Raw genomic sequence first — 20,701 nt, 5'->3', positions numbered from 1 at the left:
AGTCACTGAAAAATCGATGACACTCATTTGTGAAAATATCCTGAGAGAAGAGCAGAAAGTATTATATTTAGATTTCATAAATATATCTATTATTTTTAAATCGACATATTATACTATATTATATCAATACAAAAATAACGAAAATAAAAACATATGTAAAAATAGGTTAGATTCCTTCACGTACGAATATTCATTTATCGAATTTAACGATGTTAGATCGATATTTTCTTTTTTAACCATTTATAACTCGATATGATAATTTGAAATATTTATGAATAAAAGGTAAGTGTTTAAATATTGTTTCCAAATTATAGTTATAATAACATCACGCGTAAAATTCACTAAATGCTGATAACGATACACCAATAAATTACTAGGTTTTTACATCGAGTGAGATACGTATTCATAGAAGATAATTAAATAGTTGGCCAATCGTAGAATTTAACGAGTTATGTGAAAGTAACTGAAATATGCTCGTTCTGGGATGGATTCGTCCGATTTACTTGCCTGTCTCTTTAACTATATTCATATTAAAGAAAGAAAGGAATACAAGTCGGGGGTGTAATGAGATTTATTTATTACCAAACGAAGCTCGACCAATGATGAGACGAGATGGTGGTCGTAGCCATGCCCAACAGCCAATGAGAAAACACATCGACTAGCTGTCAGTCCGACCACGCCCCAGCCAATCGGCGCTTAGCTGCGCATGACAGAGTGGCTCGGTCTCGGAACACGCCGGAGCGGCAGTCCCTTCTGGTGCGTGCGTAGGAGAACGTCTCTTTTTCGACCGGTCACAAGAGAGAGAGAGAGAAAGAGAGAGGGAGTGTGTAAATCTGACGTTTCGTTATCATTCTTTGAATTGTCTTCGATGTTACGAGTTTTGATATACTTTGATCATCGTGTCGTCGCGCGTGATCGTTGATATTTATTGGTTATGTTCATCGCATCGCGTGTTTTCTTTCGCCGGTAGTGTTAGGAGTGCGATATAAACAGTGCGTTTTTCGAATCGTTTTTGTAAGTGTATCGATTGTGTCGCGTGCTTTTCGATAATCTGTTCTCAAAGATTCGACGACAATAGTTTGAAAAATTGTTTCATTCGAGATTTGATAAAAAGAAGAATCGAAAAAGATAGAGGAGGACAGAAACGGACTATTTAACACGCTCCTAATAATAGCCAGTGCGCGTTCGTACGCGAGTATACTAAGCGCCTATAAATACACACCTACCACGGCCCGCGGAAACACGAGCCCGTGGATTTCACGGTGCAACCTGCCACGAAGAGATAGAAAAGACGCGAAGTCGAAGGGAAAAGAGGGAGGATAATCTTGAAGGAGGGCGCACCTGGCGCTCTAAGAGAAACTTGCCATAATCGGATCTAGTCGGAGGCAGTAACGCAAGATAATCGCGCAACACACGCGAGATGAGGAAACTATAGAAAAAGATAAACGTGCCAGAGAAAGAGAAAGAGAGAGACAGTGAATCGACCCACTGGCTGCTGGTTACATATCAGCCTCTGAAAGCAGATTAGAGAATAACCTGCAGCTGGAGTGTGAGATTTTATTATTCCACGGAGTGTATCCTTTCTTTTACTCTCGTAACACGAGAAACGTCTCGTTGGAATTCGTCGGCAGCCGAGCTTGCAGCAAGTCTACCAGCAGTAGACTAAAAATATCCCCTTCCTGCATATTCTGACGCGTTTATACCGTCACAAGTGTGGCGCGTTCTTCCTTTGTGTTGCTGTTATAAACTCTTCAACTCTCTGCTTTCTCTCTGTGCTCAAAAGTACACGACCACTTTATTTCATTGACTACGCGTCAATTTTGTCTGATCGAAAGAGAAAATCTCTATAACAATATAGTTTTTCCAACTATATATCTGGACACTAGCGAACAACGTGTTCGTTCATTGATTCGACTACGGTGAAAACGCACCAAGAGAAAGATGCCTCGCAGAAAATTATATGTGAAAGAGCATCGTGGATGACTATCGAAAGGTATGAAGATCGTTGATAAATTCATTACCGCCGGTGGCTCGTACGCAGCTGAATATCCGCCGTCGGAACGATTCTCAAAAGAATCAAGCTTCATCCGTCGGCTAAACGACCAGTGGGCCGCGGATTTTTTACAAGTGGTTAATAAAAAATATAATTCTATCGCGTGGTAAGGAAAACGAAAAAAGAATAAGAAAATAGTGAGTGAAACGAAGTGCACGGAAGAAAAGTGGTCCACGGTGGAGGGTGGAGGGAACGGTGTACAAGGGGTCGCCGTGGGCCCCGGAGATGATGCGATGATGGCCTACGGAGGAACCACCGGAAACGGAGGTGCAATGGGACCTTCTTCTGGTGGTACAGATGTTTTGGGCTCGACCGGTGATTATAGTCCACAAGGGACACCGACACCACTCACGGGACATACTGCCGGACCCGTTGAAGCAACTACCTACGGTCCTGGAACGGGACCAGCGAGTTATAGCCCCCAAGACAGTCCTGCGAGCTCTGCCGGCGGCGGTAGCGGTAGTAATGGACAGCTTCCCAGCTTCGGATTTACGCAGGAACAAGTCGCCTGTGTTTGTGAGGTAAGCTTTAAAAAATATTATTCGAGTGGAAATTTGAAATTTGAGCTTGTTTTAACGCGTTGTTGATCGATAAAATCAATTCCGGTCGCGCGGTGTTGGGCGACGAGTGTCCGACGGAAAGATGCTAGATACAATTTTCTTATAATTTACTTTATTCCTATTTATTTGGACAATATTAAAATATTGATTTGCGAGTAATATAATTTAAATAATATCCATTATGTATAAATTTCATGTCAGTCGATTGTGACAGTAACATCGTGCATCATAAAAAGTCACTATATTTTTTGCAATCGAGACATTATAAATGATATATGATATATAAATGATTTATATTTTATTTTTCATTTAATTAATAAATAATATAAAAATATTATCTCCTTCGTATTATTATTTTTAATAAATTTATTTTTTTTTATTTTCTTATTAATTTATTTCATTTATGTAAGAACTAATAAGACATACGTAATCGGAACTTTTGGTCAGGAGTAAAATGTTAAGATCATAGAAATTAAAAAATTTATATGCAGATTTTCAATTACGCGGATCAACATCCATAAATTATCGTTTAAGGACCAAATTCTTATAATAAAATTATTCGCGATATATTATTTAACTTCTTGGCTATTATTTATGCACTTTGCGGTGATGAAACTCTCCCTGAAATTTTCTATTTTTCCGCGAATACAATATTGTACAACACCGCGCGCCAAGATTCACTTGCATGTCACATCTAATGGAGTTCATACGATTTTACCAACCATAAATTGTTTTGTGTGCGACGTTTACGCTCTTCTCACATCGAATAGCCCACGTGTACATGATGGAATTCATTAGTTACACATCTCGAATGTTTTATTCGAAGCAATAGTTCGAGATTCTGATTTTGTATAATAATTTGTATAATGGACGAAGATTAAAAATCAAGAAAAGAAAATAAAAAAAATGATTCGTTATTGACGTATCATATAAATACAATTGTATAATAATAAATGTGTTAAAACAATTGTTTCTCTGTACATTAAAAAAAATGTATAAAATTATAGACATATACAAAAATCAATAGTACATTAGAAATGTGCGAGGAACGTTAACATTTGCACACTTTTCCCATTTGCCTTACATATACGGCTAGACGTTTAACTCCTTGCCCACGTCACATGGATATTCTAATTTACGATAGCGTTTTGTGTTTTCGATAAACGACCGAATTGTTTGTTAAGAATAGAATTGTTTAATTGATTAATTACGCCCGCGCCATAATAAAAAGAAATTTAAAAAAAAGTTAAATATTAACGATCGCGTCTTTCAATATAATTTAAGCTTATCGTTTTGATTAAAAGCATTCCGTGCGTGAAACATTTACCGTGATTAAACGATCAATCAATTTAAAATTTGTAATTTTGAATTTAAAATTTAAATTAATCGTTAAAAAAGCGTACTGGAAATAATAATAGTAATTATGCGTGACATCCGCCAGATGGTATTTTATCGTCACTATGGTTACCAGTAATTCGTGAAAATGCCGTGAGACGTGGGCGCTAGTTGTCTTGTATCATACGAAGTAATCGGCGAATCAACTCGTTCGAGAAAGAACGATCTATCGATATTTTGCCGTTAGCCGGGTGGTGCCGGTAGTTTCTTGTGCTACCGTCTGTTGCGTGCTTCAAGTTCTCGCGCGAAGACAAATCGATTCTCGAGTTCGCGGCAGAATGGTGGATGGAACGAGACAGACTGAAATCGTTTAACGGTTTAGCTAGCACGCCTCGGTATGTCGGTTTGATTTGTCGTCGACCAATCGAAAACTTCCGTATACCGTCGTTAAAGTCCGATCGCGATCTCTGTGTCGGCCATTTCTCTTAGGCTTTCATCGCGACTCGTTTCTCATTATATGACCGGATTTCTTGCACACATTGTGATTAATCGTTCGTCAGAAGTGTAGAAACTAGTGGCACCCGGCGACGCGAATGAAGAAATAATCGAGGCAGGTGCACAAGACTCGTACCATCGTCTCATTTAATGGATGATCGTTTTCGATAAGTTGCTTGTAATAAGCAATCAAGCATTGATTTCATTATATGTAATAGCATAATAATTTTTCCTCGATATTTATATTTTTTCTTAATTTTTCTCAGTTTTTCTCAATTTAATGCTTACGCGTAATAAAAATTCGGTTTTTTTTTTCTTTTTTTTTTGCTTATATATTACGAGTCGTGTTGCATCGAAGAATAAACTCGTGAAAAGGGAATATTAGCATAAATTTATTGAAGTGTTATCTTTCTTAATAAATAAATGTAAATATATTACGTCTGCTGATTCTTGATATGTTAAATTATTAATATTTTATCGAAAAAAAAAAGAAACACCCTTTTTGCGGAATAAAATAGATACGAGATGAAATAATAGTTACGATTGAGAAATATACAAGATACACTAGAATAAGAGGAGATCGGGATGAGTTCTGCCGACTAACAGTGTGCCCCCCCTGTCTATCGTCTTCAAGGCGATGGTGTCGTCTGTCCAGGTTCTCCAACAGGCAGGCTCTGTGGAGAGGCTTGGCAGGTTCCTGTGGTCCCTGCCGGCGTGCACTAGGTTGCATCGTCACGAGAGTGTGCTGAAAGCTAAGGCGATTGTCGCCTTCCATCGGGGCCACTTCAAGGAACTGTACAGGATTCTTGAGAGTCATACATTCAGTCCGCACAATCATCAGAAACTGCAAGCTCTCTGGCTCAAGGCTCATTACATAGAGGCCGAGAGATTGAGAGGAAGGCCTTTGGGTGCAGTTGGTTAGTATAAGATTTTCCTCAAATCATTCCAAATTTTTATTGGATAATTCGAAATACGAAGTGTGTTTAGTATGCATTGTCCTTCAAAATAAAACATAATTTTCTATCTTCAAAATAAATTAATTGCGGATATTAACCGCCATATTGTTTACGAAATTTCTATCTCTAAATTTCATTGGTCATTATAACTCACAATTCTCCAATCTAACCTATAAAACGAAATTCAAATTCTTAAATAGATTTACCAAAAAAATTGATAATATGTGTTATAATTTAATTTATTTTATGTAATTGTATTATATTCTCTATCTTTTTGCGTAATATATGAGAAAATTTTTTCAAATTCTTCACGTTTATTCCTTTTTTCTGTAATCTCACATAGTGTTGGTGATAGTGAAAGTTTAAAAATACGAATCGGCGTAACAACGCCGACTTTAATTTATTGACAATCATAATAGCGCCGGAAAGGAAACATCTCGCGCAGGAAAAAGAATCGCGCCGCAATTTCGCGCCCGAGGCCTGCCAGTTTTATTTCCGTCGCGCATTGTAAACAGGGAAGAAGGCGAGTTTAACCAGCTGACATTTTAATTAGATCTTTTCATTTACTTTTGTGAACCAATTTGTGTCATTTGATCCTTCTTTCTTTCTTCCTTTGTCTTTATGCTAAAACCAGAGAGCAAAGAAAGAAATTCATGTGACGCGAAGTTTGTGTGAAGATTTCCTGCTGCTCTTTGAAAAAGAACTTCGCTATACGTACTTTTAAGAAAGGGTTAACGCATAACCATGATTCTTTTAAGAAGTTAGAGCAAAAATTTTTATCAGTGTTAGTTTCTTTCCTCTTTTCTTTTCGTTTTCCTTGCATTTTTTCCATTTTATTTATATAAAATGATTACAGTGAAACATCAGAAAAGTATTTTTAAAAGACCTTCGCGATATAAACTTTTATTTATATATTTGATTTTTTTACTCTCTCGAGTATCGATGGCAATTGATAGCTGAAGGAGAATGCAAAACAATGCACGATATTTGTAGATCGAACGACGAAAATAAAATCGAACACACGCGATGTTTGTGCATCGGTGTTGCGTCGTTTTAAAAATATTTCCTCTCCTAATTCGAAGATTTATCGTCTTTGGACGTATAAATCGCGTTATTATTTTGAAAAATTTTTTTAATAATTAATGATTTTAATTAACGATAGTAACATGTAATTTTATTCGTGAACAAGAATAATCAACAGTTTAAATGTAATTATGTTTATGTAATTGAAATATAATAGGATTTTAATATAAAATACAAAATTAAATAAAATATCCTTTTTTTGATAAAGTTAAAATCGCTTAAAGTTAAAAATATAATTTTAAGTATTTCATGTTTGTATACAAGAAAAAATATTTAAATTACAGGAAAATATCGCGTTCGGCGTAAATTTCCTCTGCCCCGTACTATTTGGGATGGCGAGGAGACGTCTTACTGCTTCAAGGAGAAATCCAGAAGCGTTCTGAGGGATTGGTACGCTACTAATCCTTATCCTTCGCCTCGTGAAAAGCGAGAATTGGCAGAAAGCACGGGACTCACTACTACGCAAGTCAGCAACTGGTTCAAGAACCGGAGACAAAGGGATCGTGCAGCTGAACATAGGTATTTATCTTTTTTTAATATTTCCTCAATATTTTTAAAATTATTTCTTTTTCTTAATTTATACTGCGTTAAAGGGAATTGCTTATTATATATAATCTATATAATATTTTTAAATCGTATCAGACATATTATATTTTTTTATTTGGATAACATTCTATATTTTTGATCTTTGTTCGAAAGATCAAAGTCATTTAGAGCGTTGACATTTAGTACATTGTCTTTATTGCTGATGAAATATCCGATATCCTTTGTTCATCTTGCCTGGCCTAATAATAATAATAATAGCCACTAATATTAGTAATAACGGTCTAAATGTAGCGTTATTTTCGCGGGAATTTTAAAAGCAGTTTCTCATGCAACAGTATTACTTATAGGTATTAAGATAAATTTACACTTATGCACGTGGAATGTGTAAATTACCTTATGAATATAAGGAGTTTTTCTCTTCGAACGTTTCAAAGAGGAACATTACATAATCTTCTTTTAATAATCAAATATATACATATATCGCGATATGCCAGACGCGTCTGCTTATTTTAAAGTGGGAAAGAGATGAGAAAATACGTGAGAAATGTCGATGATGATACATGTGTTGTTACAATAATAACTTCGTCATATCGATGTGGATATACGTATGCATTTTCATACATATTTTTCGCATGGCCTTGTTCGAGGAGTTAATGACGGTGGCCGAGTTGATATCCGTGGAATTCGTGGAGGGCGCAAGCGTAGGAGTTTCATGTTGTTTGGAAGGTCGTTGCTCTATATCCGATTTTAGAAACGACCGAACAAACTCGAAGACGGCCTCATAACTACGTAACGTTAGCGATGTATTTCACTTGTGTCGTGTGATTCGCTTTTTATCAGATCTTAACCTCTACATTTTCGTAATTTACATGGAACGACATGTTACATCGTTATCTATCGAAAGTAAGAAAGAAATAACGTAGAGGTTATGTTGTTACGTTGTTGCTTCTAAATCGTCCTCGAATTTAATTATATGGACGTTAACTTTTTCCGTTTTACCTCAATGTTGGAACTCTGTAATTTTCGATCCGAAATGAACACCTTGTTCGAGACGTAACACGATCTGTCGAACCGCTTAATCGTCGGATCCTCGTTACTGCCATTTTGCTCTCGAGCGGAAAGAGTTAAAATTCTCGACTACTCGGAACAATTTAGATACCGTTATAATATCTCCTTTGAAATCGTGTAATAATCTACGTTCATTTTTTATATTCACCGAATGTAATCAATATAATACTTATATATCATGATTCTCTATTTCGTATTGGAATGGATAACACGAATCTAGTAATATTATTCCTCCCGATTAATCCTACAATATTATAGTAGGATACCGCATTCTCTAATTTTATGATATTCAAGTTTCATATTAAATTTATTTCTTTATTTTATCCATTTTTTTTTATTTATTTATTTATTCTTTTTACATCTTCTGAACGTGCGGAAATTAAAATCTTGTGATAACAAAATTATATTGTTTAACCAATTCGAAACTCTATTGTTATTCATTTTCATAATTGCGATACAGTATTATACATCAATGTTTACACGCGCGTAATCAGTATGGGAATATCGAAAAAAATAATAGATGAATCTATTAGAGCAAAAAATCATCTGCTTCCGATTCGTATATAGAAGATTCAATGCGATGATTAATAGTGAGCGTAATTCAAGAATCGTCGAAACGGACGATCATCGTGCGTCATAAATAACACGGGGAAAAAGAAAATAAAATAAAAAACCAGTTCTTGTTCCCTTGATTTCGGTGCGAATCCATCGATGCGAATCGTGGCCAGGATAGACGGCGTTTCTCCTCGACGAGAATTTCGCGAGGGAGGAAGTGGGAAGCACCACCGTGGCGAGGCCCAGTCCAGTACACAGCCGTGTCACGCCACGGGGAACGTATCGAATTTCTTATGGCTTCTGTGTATTCCCATGAACGAAGAAGGACTCGGAGAGAAACAGAAAGGTAGAGAGAGAGAGAGAGGTTAGCGCGAGGGGGAAAGTTGGTGGGGGTAAGAAAGAGAGAGACAGACAAGCGGTGGTGGATCCTATAGTCCTATCCGATGGCTTTGGGGGTATCGTGGATACGCATGGCATCATTCGCGGCATATTAATTACAGGAAATCCTACAAAGCATCCATATCACCCTCCTGTACCTTCCCCCTATCAGTAATTCGTTGCACACCCCGATATTCGATGGAATATCGAGTTGAAATGGTTCATTGTTGCGCTTTTCATATCGAGGTTATACCCTGTAGATAACATAATTTTTATTCAACCTTAATAAAATCCGTGTCTAGATATGTAGGCGGTGATTCTTTGAACGATACAGAGAAAGGATCCGTTTGATTGCTTGGATGGGTCAATTAATAGAGTGCTTTTATGATTTAAACAACGAAGAAGATAGCGGTTCATCGAACGATCCTTTTTCTTCTTCCATTAACCGAACCACGGTTATAACATATTTCAAGGATAAATTTTTTGATGCCGTTGCGTTATATGTTATCTATCTGTATGATTCATAACGTTATTGCGAGATTAGATTTCAATCTACGGATGGCTAAATCATTTTTTTTTTTTTTTTTTTTTTTTTTTTACCAAAAGTAGCTTAGAGGATTTTTTCAAATCCTTTCAACGTGTTTAATTCATCACGGTTCCAATAATTGGAATGTAACCTTGATGATAGAGACTCGACGATAAATTCGACCGAAACGAAAATACGAGCACGGAGCTAGGACATTTCGGGGAATTAATGAGTCACACGTGCTCACACCGAAATTGGATGACGTTAGAAAAAGGTGAAGGAAGGGAGAGTGGAGGAAAGGACGAGGCGCGCAACGGTGCGTAGCGATAAGAATTGCTTGTCTAAGCGGCGCAATCTGGTACCGCTTGTTTATGTTTCGCGCTACCTTCTAGTCTCTTTATTAGATAGTTGGCTACCCTGCACAAGATGACGGTTCACTATCGCGAAACTGGACAAAGATCGCATTCCGTTACGGGAGAAGGGGGGGGGGAGGGGAGGGAGATATATCTATAAAAACATTCGTTGGTCTTGTTCTCGTGCGAACAATCATCGTTTTTCTTTCTTTCTTCTCTTTCGTTCTCGTTTTTCTTCTCGTTTCTGTCGATCAGCAGAAAAACGTTGGCTACGTTGTCTGTGACCGGTGTCCGGTAACCGAACGTGCGCGCAGATCGTAGGAACGCAAAGGGACGATAAGAGAAAAAGATGCTGATCGCGAGATTTCAGACGGCGCCGTCTGCTCGTTATCTTCACCTCTTTTATTCCGCGCAATTCCATCTGCGCTCTCGAATGTCTTTTTCTTTCGCGACACACACGTGGTCAGAATATTCTCTAAGCATTGATAGCGCGTTACTCTTTCGGGAATTGAAATGTTACCAAATGTTTTGGTTATGGTTAACACGCTAAAAAATTGGACGCGTTGAAAAGATAAGTAGTTAAAAATTACTTTAAGTAATTTTAAAATGCTTGAATAATATTTATTCGTAGCTATTATAGTTGATCCGCTCTTTACATCGTTTGCAATTAATAAATTAAAATTTTATGCATCTCTGCTTTTTATTTAGTAATATATAGCTTTTTATTTTACTGTTTTGTATTATATTCAACGTCATATCGTATGTACATTTCGTTGTAATAATTATGTTTATTTCATTTAAAATTAACAAATGTATCTAGAAGCTAAAATATCCCTAGTCAATGCATTCTCAGAGTCGCGTATTTTAAGCACAATTGCAACTTGGAAAATAGCACAAATTTGCGGTAGAATGAAGTTGTCGAAGGTTATTGCCTTGCGAAGTAGAAGTCACGCGAATCTTTTGAATAAATCGTCTGTTCTTCGTTTATACGTTTATATGTATGGATCACGTGTAAACGAGCCGGTTAAATCGTTCGATAAGAGTTCCCCAGGGGAGAATGTACACCGTGTGCATCCTGGAGTTTGACGTTTTTTGCCCGACACCGACGCCCACGAGACGCCCCAGTCTCGTGGGGACCGCGATACCGCCAACGGTTCCGCCCCTGCACGCGTGATCCAACTTTAATTTACATCAGCTTGTCGAGGGCCCAATCGAGTTTGTCGAAGAATCGAAAAGGAAGTACGCTCCACTCTTATCAACTCTTTATCATCGTAAACATTTTTATTCGAAAATATATATATATTTTTTTAAATAAATATTAGAATTTTAAAATAAAATAAAATTTATATTTATATTATTAATAAATTTATTAATAAATAATTATTATTCGAGACCCTGAAAATATGTAATGTTCGATTATTCGATCAATTTCGAGTAATTGTATACGTCTACAATTTACGTATAAACGTTCGTTACGGTACTGCTTAGAAATTAGTAGAGTGGGGGAATGTCGAATTTCGGCAGTCGCGTATCGGCGCTCGTACAAATAACACGGTCGTCGTATCGATTACGCGTTTATCGTTTCAAATATACATTTATATATACATATTTTATATCGTATATTCTAAATTTTTATTTCGTTCTTTTATTTGTGCTTTTTTATTAATATTTACGAGAAATCAATAATCGTTAGATTATTAGGGGGGAAAAAAAAAAAGGGAAAAGAGAAGCGAATAGTCAATCGTATTATTATTAGCGCATCAATCGTTTTAAAGCACACAATCTTCCTGTTTTTCACAGTAGATTCGTCTTTATTACATTCTAAAAAAAAAATAGATTATCACACACAGACGCGTGTGTGTTCTATTCGTTATTGTAGTTGCTACAATAAATTGTCATTAACGACTCTTGAAATATATTCGAGTCTTCTTCTTGGGCATAAAACAGTCTCGTTGAGAGATTCGGGGCCTGGCGTCTCTTCGATGCATTATACTCCTCATTTCAAGTGGACAAAAATAAACTTCTCTTCTCCGCACGTGCCGTGACAATGTTTTTTCTTCCTTGCAAACGCAATCCTGCATTATAAATACAGCTCGACCAGGAAAGACACGTTTAATCTCTATATCACCCATGTTATTTGGAACTTATGTATACATCCATATATTTAGATATATTCTCGAAATTTTTATCTTATTTCACCAATATTAATCGTTATGAACATCAATTCGACATATCCATCGAAATTATTTTAGTCTTTCAATTTTTAATCGAAATCGATCGCAAAAACGAAAGAAGAATAATAATAAAAGTTAAAATTATTTTTCTCGCGAGAAAACAAAATTCCAGCTAATTATCTCGAATTATTATCGCCGTAATGATTTATTTTATATAGAAATCTCTTGTATTTCGATATATTCGATAAAAATCAAAATAGTTTCTTCTACTTGTACTTCGATATATTCGATAAAAATCAAAATAGTTTCTTCCACATATCAAATCCAGACAAACAAAATTTAATTATTTCGAATTATTATCGTCGTAATGATTTATTCATACAGAAGTATAAATCTCTTGTACTTCGACATATTCGATAAAAATCAAAATAGTTTCTTCTATCAAATCCGAATCAGATTTTTACTTCTCAAATATGCAGTAGCAACCGGGGGTTAATTTTTAATCCGTGACACGAAGAAAATTTTTATAATTGAGAAACTGACCCGATTAACAGATTAAAAGTGACGTTATATTATATGGACGCCTTGACTAATATCCCGCCGAAGTGGAAGTGAACTGTTTCTCTTTTAAACGCGTTCTAATCTTCGAAAATGCCGGGCATCGTAACCCGTTCGCCTCGGCCGAAGGGTTAAGAACAACAACATTGCTCCGCCGAAAATAAATAAAGCCGGAAGGGGCAGACCTCTCCTACGTGCCGTCCAGACGTTTTGCCTCTTCCGTTTAAACGTTTAGCCTCGTTTTCGTTACCGCTACAGAAGAATTATATCGATGAATAAATAGAGGAATGGGCAAGATCTTCGATTGTGAGTTTAACCGAAACAGATCGGATATTTTATGATATCGTTCCTCGACACGGATAACATCATAACTCAACAAATATAAATTTACTCGATAAGGATTTTAATTTCGTTTCATAGTATTCCTTTTTTTTTTTTTTTTAATTAACGAACACTGTAACAAACGCAATATTTTTTTTTTTTTAACTTTATTATATTCTAGTTCGTAGATAGTTTTTAACAATCAGGTTTAACAATAGGTTTGACAAAATTATCAGAAAAAAAAAATAGATTCGAGATTAAACGGACAGAGAGTTAAAAATATATCCAGGAAATGTTAATCCTTTTCGCTCGAGAAACCGACTCTCAAGGCGCGGCGTTTCATGCGACAATTATTTATTTATTATGTTAGATTTCGTAATCTCCAATTAATAAATGCGCAGCATCGATCTGTGAATAGATTCCTTAGCTCCTTATTTCTTTATTAGAAAGTGTATAATCAGTAAAATCATTTTAGCAAGATAATATTCGTTATATATATGCGCGAAATCATTTTCGACACGAAAAATCGAGGGTTAATAATTAACTTAATAATCTTGATAATACATTATAAAAACGTCTTCCATGACATGAATATCGAAACGCTAAGGTTAACCATTAATCCATTTTTCTACAACTCTCGCGTGGACTACGGGTTTCTCGTGTGGATGGATCGAAGAGAGAAGTGGTGACTGCACAGTTCGTTGGGGTTGGAGCCTAGTAATGGGCTCTGTCGTTGTTCTCCAGTGTCAACAAAACATTGCTAATGTACCCCAGGCCAGCACAAACTCACTCTTGCCTCACCCTCGTTGCGCCACTGTCAGCACACCCTCTTCTTCGTCCGACGATAAATCGAGGGCTGGCTCGGAAAGGAAGGAATAATCGGGAAAATGGAGGATCGGTTGCTTCTTCTTCGATATTTATCCATCATATTCTGTGGAAATGATCTTCTTTACAAAATTTATTGAATTTTTTTAATAACTCGAAGGACTGATTATCATTCTTCTTCTAAATATATCCATCCATTCTTCCATTTCTTTAAAAAAATTGGAAAGCTGGAGAATCGGAGGAACGTCTATCGATTGTTCGAAAATTCAACTCTTCTTGTTTCTTGCATAATTTTTGCTTAAAATTCCCGTCAGCAAAATCCAATATTCATCGATCTCTCTTTTCCATTCTCGTCCATCTTGCAGATTTGCTTTGGAAATTTTATACGAAGATCGGTCTGGATTCTTTTAACAGCTCGATCGACGATAATTTTTTAAACTATAGGTCATTTTGATAATACTTTTACATAATTTTAGAGATAGTTCGAGTCTTATAATTTGCATCTTTAATTGTTCTTGATTACATTGATTTCCGATAACCGATTTCTCGTTCTATTTGCGGCCGCTCCGACAGACATTCTTTCATAAGTATTCTATCAGGAATTCGAGATGTTCTTGTATTATTCTTTCACTCGATTACGATTGATCTTTGTAACAATAGTCAGCCCTACATTTTCTCTCTCATTTTTCATTTTCGCGATTCTCGTATCCAATTACGGTATAACAATTACATTATAAACAGTAGATATTATGATTCTGTTTTGTTACATGTAACAATTACATAGAATTAAAAATCTTTCTTAAATCTTCTTCTTTTTGATCTTATTGGATTCTATGCAATTTGCAAAGATCCTATATACCTTCAAAATATATTTATATTTTATATCAATACAATAGTCTCATCCACGAAGGATTATAATAAATTAAAATATTATCTCTTAAGGAAAGAAACATGTTAAAAAGAAAATAATACTTACGGAATTTAATATAAACTATATAATCAAAAGAGAGATAATATCGCGATTAAACGATTCGAAAGGAAACGATTCGAGGAATTTCTTCACGGCATTCTTTCCTCGAAATGTTTGAACCGTTTCTCGCGACGGATAAATACGATAGCATTTTACTATTTCTTCTATCCCATCAAATTATCTACATATTTGGACTTTTAAATTAGATTATCTCAACAAATGGATGGACGTATGTTTGTTTGTCAAATTTTATTCTATCGATATCGACGTGTGTGGTTTTAGTAATTTTTTTTCTAAGAATTAAATTTAACCGATAGCGTTCGATTCAAAATCATAGTTTAACTTTACAGTTAATCGATTCTCTTAACACAGTAGATTTAATTTTAATCTTCAATAATTGATTAGTTATTTGTTAAACGAATGTTAACACAGATGATGAAAAATGGGAGGATAAAATGGGATTGTAGGCACGTTTTTTGACTTGGATCTATTAGTAAAATTGTTGGTAAAGCTACTTAGGAAACTGATGGTCCCTTAGGTAGTTCGTTGTTCGTCTCTGTTTGCTGGTCTTCCTTGTGTAAATCTTGGCAGTCTTCTTTGAGAAATTTTCCGACGCTTCCACGAGTCAACTTTTATTCGTAAGGTATTGGGAATTCTTGAATATCACTGTATTATAAATCGTGCAATTTGAAAAAGAGAAATATTACAAAATATTGATCTCAACTCGAATAAATGATCGACCGAAAATTTGATTATGAGATCTGATCTTATAAATAGTTCTATCTATTTATCTATTTATAAGTATCAAATCATTAACTTTAATATTATCTGCTTTAAAATTATTACTATACATATTTTAATAACATTTTTGAGATAATTTTTTAAATTTACCCAATCAATTACCAAATAAATCTATGTTATAGATTTATATATAGATAGCATCATGACATACTTCCTAATTCACGATACGCGTCATAGATCATTATCCTTCGAAATTAAATATATACATACTATCCCTAAAAAACTTAGGAAAAAAAAAAAAAAAAAAAAAAGTATTAAATGTCCGTTATTCAGACTTAATTAAATCGTTCCATCGAGTGTTGTCACGTAAGTGGAAAATGGAAGCGCATCAGATTGAAGTGGACGCCGATTGAGGGGGTGTATATGGCGTTGGTGGGTTTCTGGAAGGGTGGATGCCACTTCCCGGATGTGGAGGAGGACAGATGGGGGAAAAAAGGGAATGGAGTCGGTGTCGAGAAAAGGGCGTTTCGGAAGGGGACACGAATAGTCCGTTGGGTAAGGGTTGGACGGGGGTGGCTGCGCCAATATTGACTCTTTCTGAAAACTGGGGACCTCATGGTGACAAAGAGGGTGGCGCTACTTTACCGCGCCTTTTGTGCGTCTCCAAACGTGGAAATGGCGCCTGCCACGATCGTCAAACTCGATTTATTCAGTTCACTTCGGAAATCGTATTTTGTATTAAAGAATATTTCGTAATAAGATATATTATCGATAAAGTTTATTGAAGCCGATATGTAACATTATAAAATATTCTCATTCTCGTTCACAATCCACTCAAATCCATTCAAATTAGCTTCTTTAATCAGAGGAAATTAATTCTTCTATCAGTTTTGAATCTAGGGATCCCTAGAAATTGAAAGATCCTTCTTAGCTTTTCCATCGTATTAAATTTTTCGTTAGAAACCATCCAATTAGCAAGTTAAACTGGAAAAAGAAAGAGAAGATAGAAGTAGCAATATTTTTTCCATAAATGTCGATATAAAGGCTCGATCCTAAAAGACTTTGGATCCACGTCCATAGTCGAAGGACAACGTTGATGATGAATCGTCGCCTGTTATAGGCCTGTCTGGCTGCTGGCCGCAGCCAGTAGCGTGGGTCGACACCGCGACTCCTCGACACGTCGACGATCGTGATCGATTTCCATCAAAGTCGATGTCGAGCTTCGATACCGATCGACTTCCATCAAAGTCGAAGACCTCGCCCTATTCTCTCTCTCTCTCTCTCTCTCTCTCTCTCTCTCTCTCTCTCTCTCTCTCTCTCTTTCTCTTTCTCGTACGCTAATACTCGCTCATCTCTCGCTGCGACCGGATGAATCACGAGGTCCGTAATCGAGTTCTTCGATGACTTTGTTGTGTCGTTGAATCGCGACACATTCGTGAAACCGCGATTTTATTGGATCGTGAGGAGAAATATACGTGAAAAAAAGGCAAACAGGTGATAGTCTTTTTCTATTTACAAGAGAAACTTTTTTTCGTCAATTTTATCGCTTAAAATAATTATCAAAGTAATTAACCAATAATTATATTCAAAAATATGTTCATAATACGTCAATTATCGATTATAATAGTGACTTCGATATAGTAATTTATATTGAAAATATAGATATTCATAGTAGACTATTTCTAACCTCAAATAATTTCGATAGGTAAATCGATAACAAGATATTTTATTAATAATAAGGAACTTTATATGTAATATAATCATTATAAACCTAAGTATTAAAGTATTAATTGTATAACTTTGTCAACATTTTGATTAATAACAGTTAAGATTTCTCCTTTTAGCGTAACCGATAATGATCAACGAGAATAATAATCTCGCCTTATTTCGTTCACTTAATTCTCGACAAATCCATCACGCGAACTTGCAATAATAAATTGCACTTGTACAAAAAAAAAAAAAAAAGAAAAGAAAAGGCGAAAGGAAGACGAAAGAAAAATACAGGGTCCAGTGACAATGGTGGCCGGAAGTCCATGGTGGCGGGCAGAGAGAAAAGAGAGTTTCGCTGCGCAAATAAAGATGCGTTCGGGTCAAGCGGGTAGACACTCGTTGAAATCGTTCTCGCGATGCCGACGTCCCCGAAATAGCTACGAATACTGCCCGCGTACCATTGCCTGGTTTACGGTTACAGCGTGCACGGTGTCTGGGCAACGCGCTCTGCGTATCTGAAACCAGAGAACCCATCTCGTCACCGTGTCTCGTACGCGCAACGACATTCACGGAACCGTTGCACGAAAAAGGCGACTTGGTGAGTCGCACGCGCTGTAATTCCGCTCGGTTCCGAATTCTCATTTTTCATTGCCACTCGGACGCGGTCTCGTGGTCCCATTCGCGAATCCTGCTCGCGCAAACGAGATTCGTTTATGATCGTTCCGAGGGACGATTCGGAATGGAAAAAATGTGAATTTCTTTAAGCCAGTGGGCTACGTATTGAGAGGGCGCTACTCATCAGTGCTTCTAGTTAATAGTTTTTGACACTTGTTTATTTTAATATATTAATTATATTCATATTTTCTTGTTAGTTAATTTTAAAAAGTGGCATTTGTCAATAAATCGCGTTACTTTATTATCGAAGGCAAATTGTAGGTTATTTGAATATGTATTATAATTCGGAAAAAAATTGAAAAAATTTGTTTGTCATATAGGTTATGTTTTTGTCACATAGGTTATATTTGTCATATAGTTATATCTATTCTATCCGTTTGACTAATATCATTACGCAATGACGGATATATTTAAATTGTGAAAATTCTTATCTTGTCATTTAATTGTACGTATATAGGAAGAATAACATAATAGAAAATGACAAGAATAAAGTTACGTAATGAAGATGGAACAGTTAATATAATAATACTTATAGAATTATAATAATAGCAATGGGGTATACGGATAATGATGTATCTTCATTAATGAAGCGTAATGCTCGAGGAGTTAATAGAATATTGAAAATTTATTGAATATAAAAACTGAGAATAGTAACTGAAGAATCTAGAAAAGAGAAAATAATCGAGACAATTCAAAATTTTTTAAATTTATTTATCGAAAATTATATTTTCAATCGATTAAAAAGAAATTACTGGTTTTAAATTATATCACGTACGTAATCATTATTTATTATTAGTTCTCTCCCCCTACCTTATCCTGAAGCATAAAGGCGTCCCCGAATCACGGCGTAGAAAATAACACCAGAAATAGAATCCATTTAAATTCTTAACTCTGTCTCATTAGTCTCTCAAAAATTGAAAATACGAAGCAAGGCTTAATTTATATTTCCCTTTGCCAATCCCGTATAGCGGAACATCAAAGCCAGAAATTCGCGATGTTGGAGATCCGTGACGGCCACTGAATCATCTTTTGGACGAAAATTTTGAAACGATACGTAACCGACATCCGGGGAAACCGAATTCCAATGCGTGTTGCACCGAGGCCTTCCCATTCATTCCTTTCCCTTGCCACCGTTTTCGTGTGGATTCTGTCGCGAGAAACCGTATATAAATAGACCGCGTTTTCACGTTTACACGTTTATTCCTGGTTGATGAATTCGCGTTCTGGCCCCAGCGATGATTTCTCATTCAGATTTTCGATTTGGCGCGTTTCACGCGAGATATCCGTAACTGTGATCGCCTTCGATGATCCATCGGCGAGTGGGTGGGGCTACTCTTAAAATTTTCATTAATGAGACATCGTGGAGGAGATATATTTTAGGAAAAACGTATTTATGAATATTTATGATTCATTTTTGGTGAGGAAATGTTTAATTTTATGTTATCGCGAGGTGACAAATCCGTGACAAAATGACGGATTGTTCCCGCAATTGTTAAAAATATGCAAATTCTCTTGGGAACGATTTATATTGACTTGTGTTGAAATGGAAGAACGAGGATTGCTATTTTAATCCGAGTCATTTATGTAGAGATTAAAGCTTATTATCTTCGGTCGGTAATACTTGCAATAAATTAATAAAATTTAACGAAACAATGATAGAAAAAATCCAAGAATTTCGATGAAATTTATTATCAACGTATTATGGATGAAAATTATTGAAATGATTCGATTAATAATAGAATTTCTCATATTTGACATGGATTTCTGAGAATGTTAACATTTTTTATATCTAGTGATATTACATAAAAAAATTCTTACCGTATATATAACACGATGATGACAAGATGATTATTATCCAAGATTTTCTGCAATTCTAACATCATATAAATTCAAATAATTAGATACATTGACATTTAAGATATTTATAGAATTTATAGTTTGATAACTCTAACTATTACATAGCAAAAGAATTAACAAACAACCTATCATCTTAAATATGTATGAATGTAAAATTAAAATTTTTCCAGTTGAAACTTCAATATCAGTTTAGAATAGAATATTTTATAACTTAAGGAGGAGCATAATTCTCCGTAAAATTTGAGGGACCATCGTCTGATGTGACATCGCAGGAACGAGACGAAAACGACCTTAGCGTCAATCATTTGGCTGTATTTTCTGCGTGGACGTCGTTACAGTCGGATCTGTTGATTCGTAGGGAATCATTGACTCGAAATAGCTCCTCTTGGTCGTCGCAACATAGGCCAGATCGTGATGCAACGTAATGGTGGAAATCGATGATAACTGGGCTATAGTTTCTAAGAGAATATCTTTGAATGAAATTTAAGAATTTTAACTTTACGATCTAGTGAAAATCGATTACGTTTACATTGCACTGCGAAATGTGTTTCTACTTGTAGAATATAATTTATTGTCAGTGCCTATGGTCTTTTTGATTATTTGTAGATTCCAAAGATTCTTTCATGGACATATATGACATAGAGAAATGATTGATGCATCTTTTTTGGTTTATGATATATGAATTATTGAATGTTATGCAGAAAGATTATTATATCGAGTCAAAAATAGGATTGTTAATATCATCGTGGGTAAATTATTGGTATTAACAAACGTGACGATTATTTGTCGATATTCGTGATAAATCAATGAATAAGAAACACTCGACGGTGTACTATGCTATACTACTCGATAAAGTTCAAACATTTATGGCAATTTATTGGACAGCTTTGGTAACATGTAGATTTTATATAATGCGAATTTATTGAACGCGATAACTTGCATTTTATGGTTCTTGGTAAAGT

At 35.6% G+C, this 20,701-nt stretch overlaps 1 protein-coding gene across 3 annotated transcripts in view; it reads left to right on the top strand.

Moving 5' to 3' along the window:
* The first annotated feature begins 816 nt into the window (after positions 1 to 816).
* The window catches only part of LOC122714774 (homeobox protein SIX1), a 33,424-nt gene continuing 13,539 nt past the window's right edge, over positions 817 to 20,701 (top strand). For all 3 annotated transcript variants that reach the window (XR_006346712.1, XM_043936429.1, XM_043936428.1), the window contains exons 1-3: positions 817 to 2,574; positions 5,099 to 5,360; positions 6,767 to 7,001. Coding sequence is in view for 2 of the 3 variants with exons in the window: in XM_043936429.1 (XP_043792364.1) it covers positions 2,287 to 2,574; positions 5,099 to 5,360; positions 6,767 to 7,001 (785 nt within the window). In the remaining variant the exon portion in view is untranslated. The remainder of the gene's footprint in view (positions 2,575 to 5,098; positions 5,361 to 6,766; positions 7,002 to 20,701) is intronic.

Source organism: Apis laboriosa, unplaced genomic scaffold (assembly GCF_014066325.1).
Source record: "Apis laboriosa isolate Shangri-la unplaced genomic scaffold, ASM1406632v1 scaffold34_cov151, whole genome shotgun sequence".
In the NCBI taxonomy this organism is placed as follows: Eukaryota; Metazoa; Arthropoda; class Insecta; order Hymenoptera; family Apidae; genus Apis; species Apis laboriosa.
Note: the sequence above shows the minus strand (reverse complement) of the source record. Positions and strands in the feature narration are given on the sequence as shown.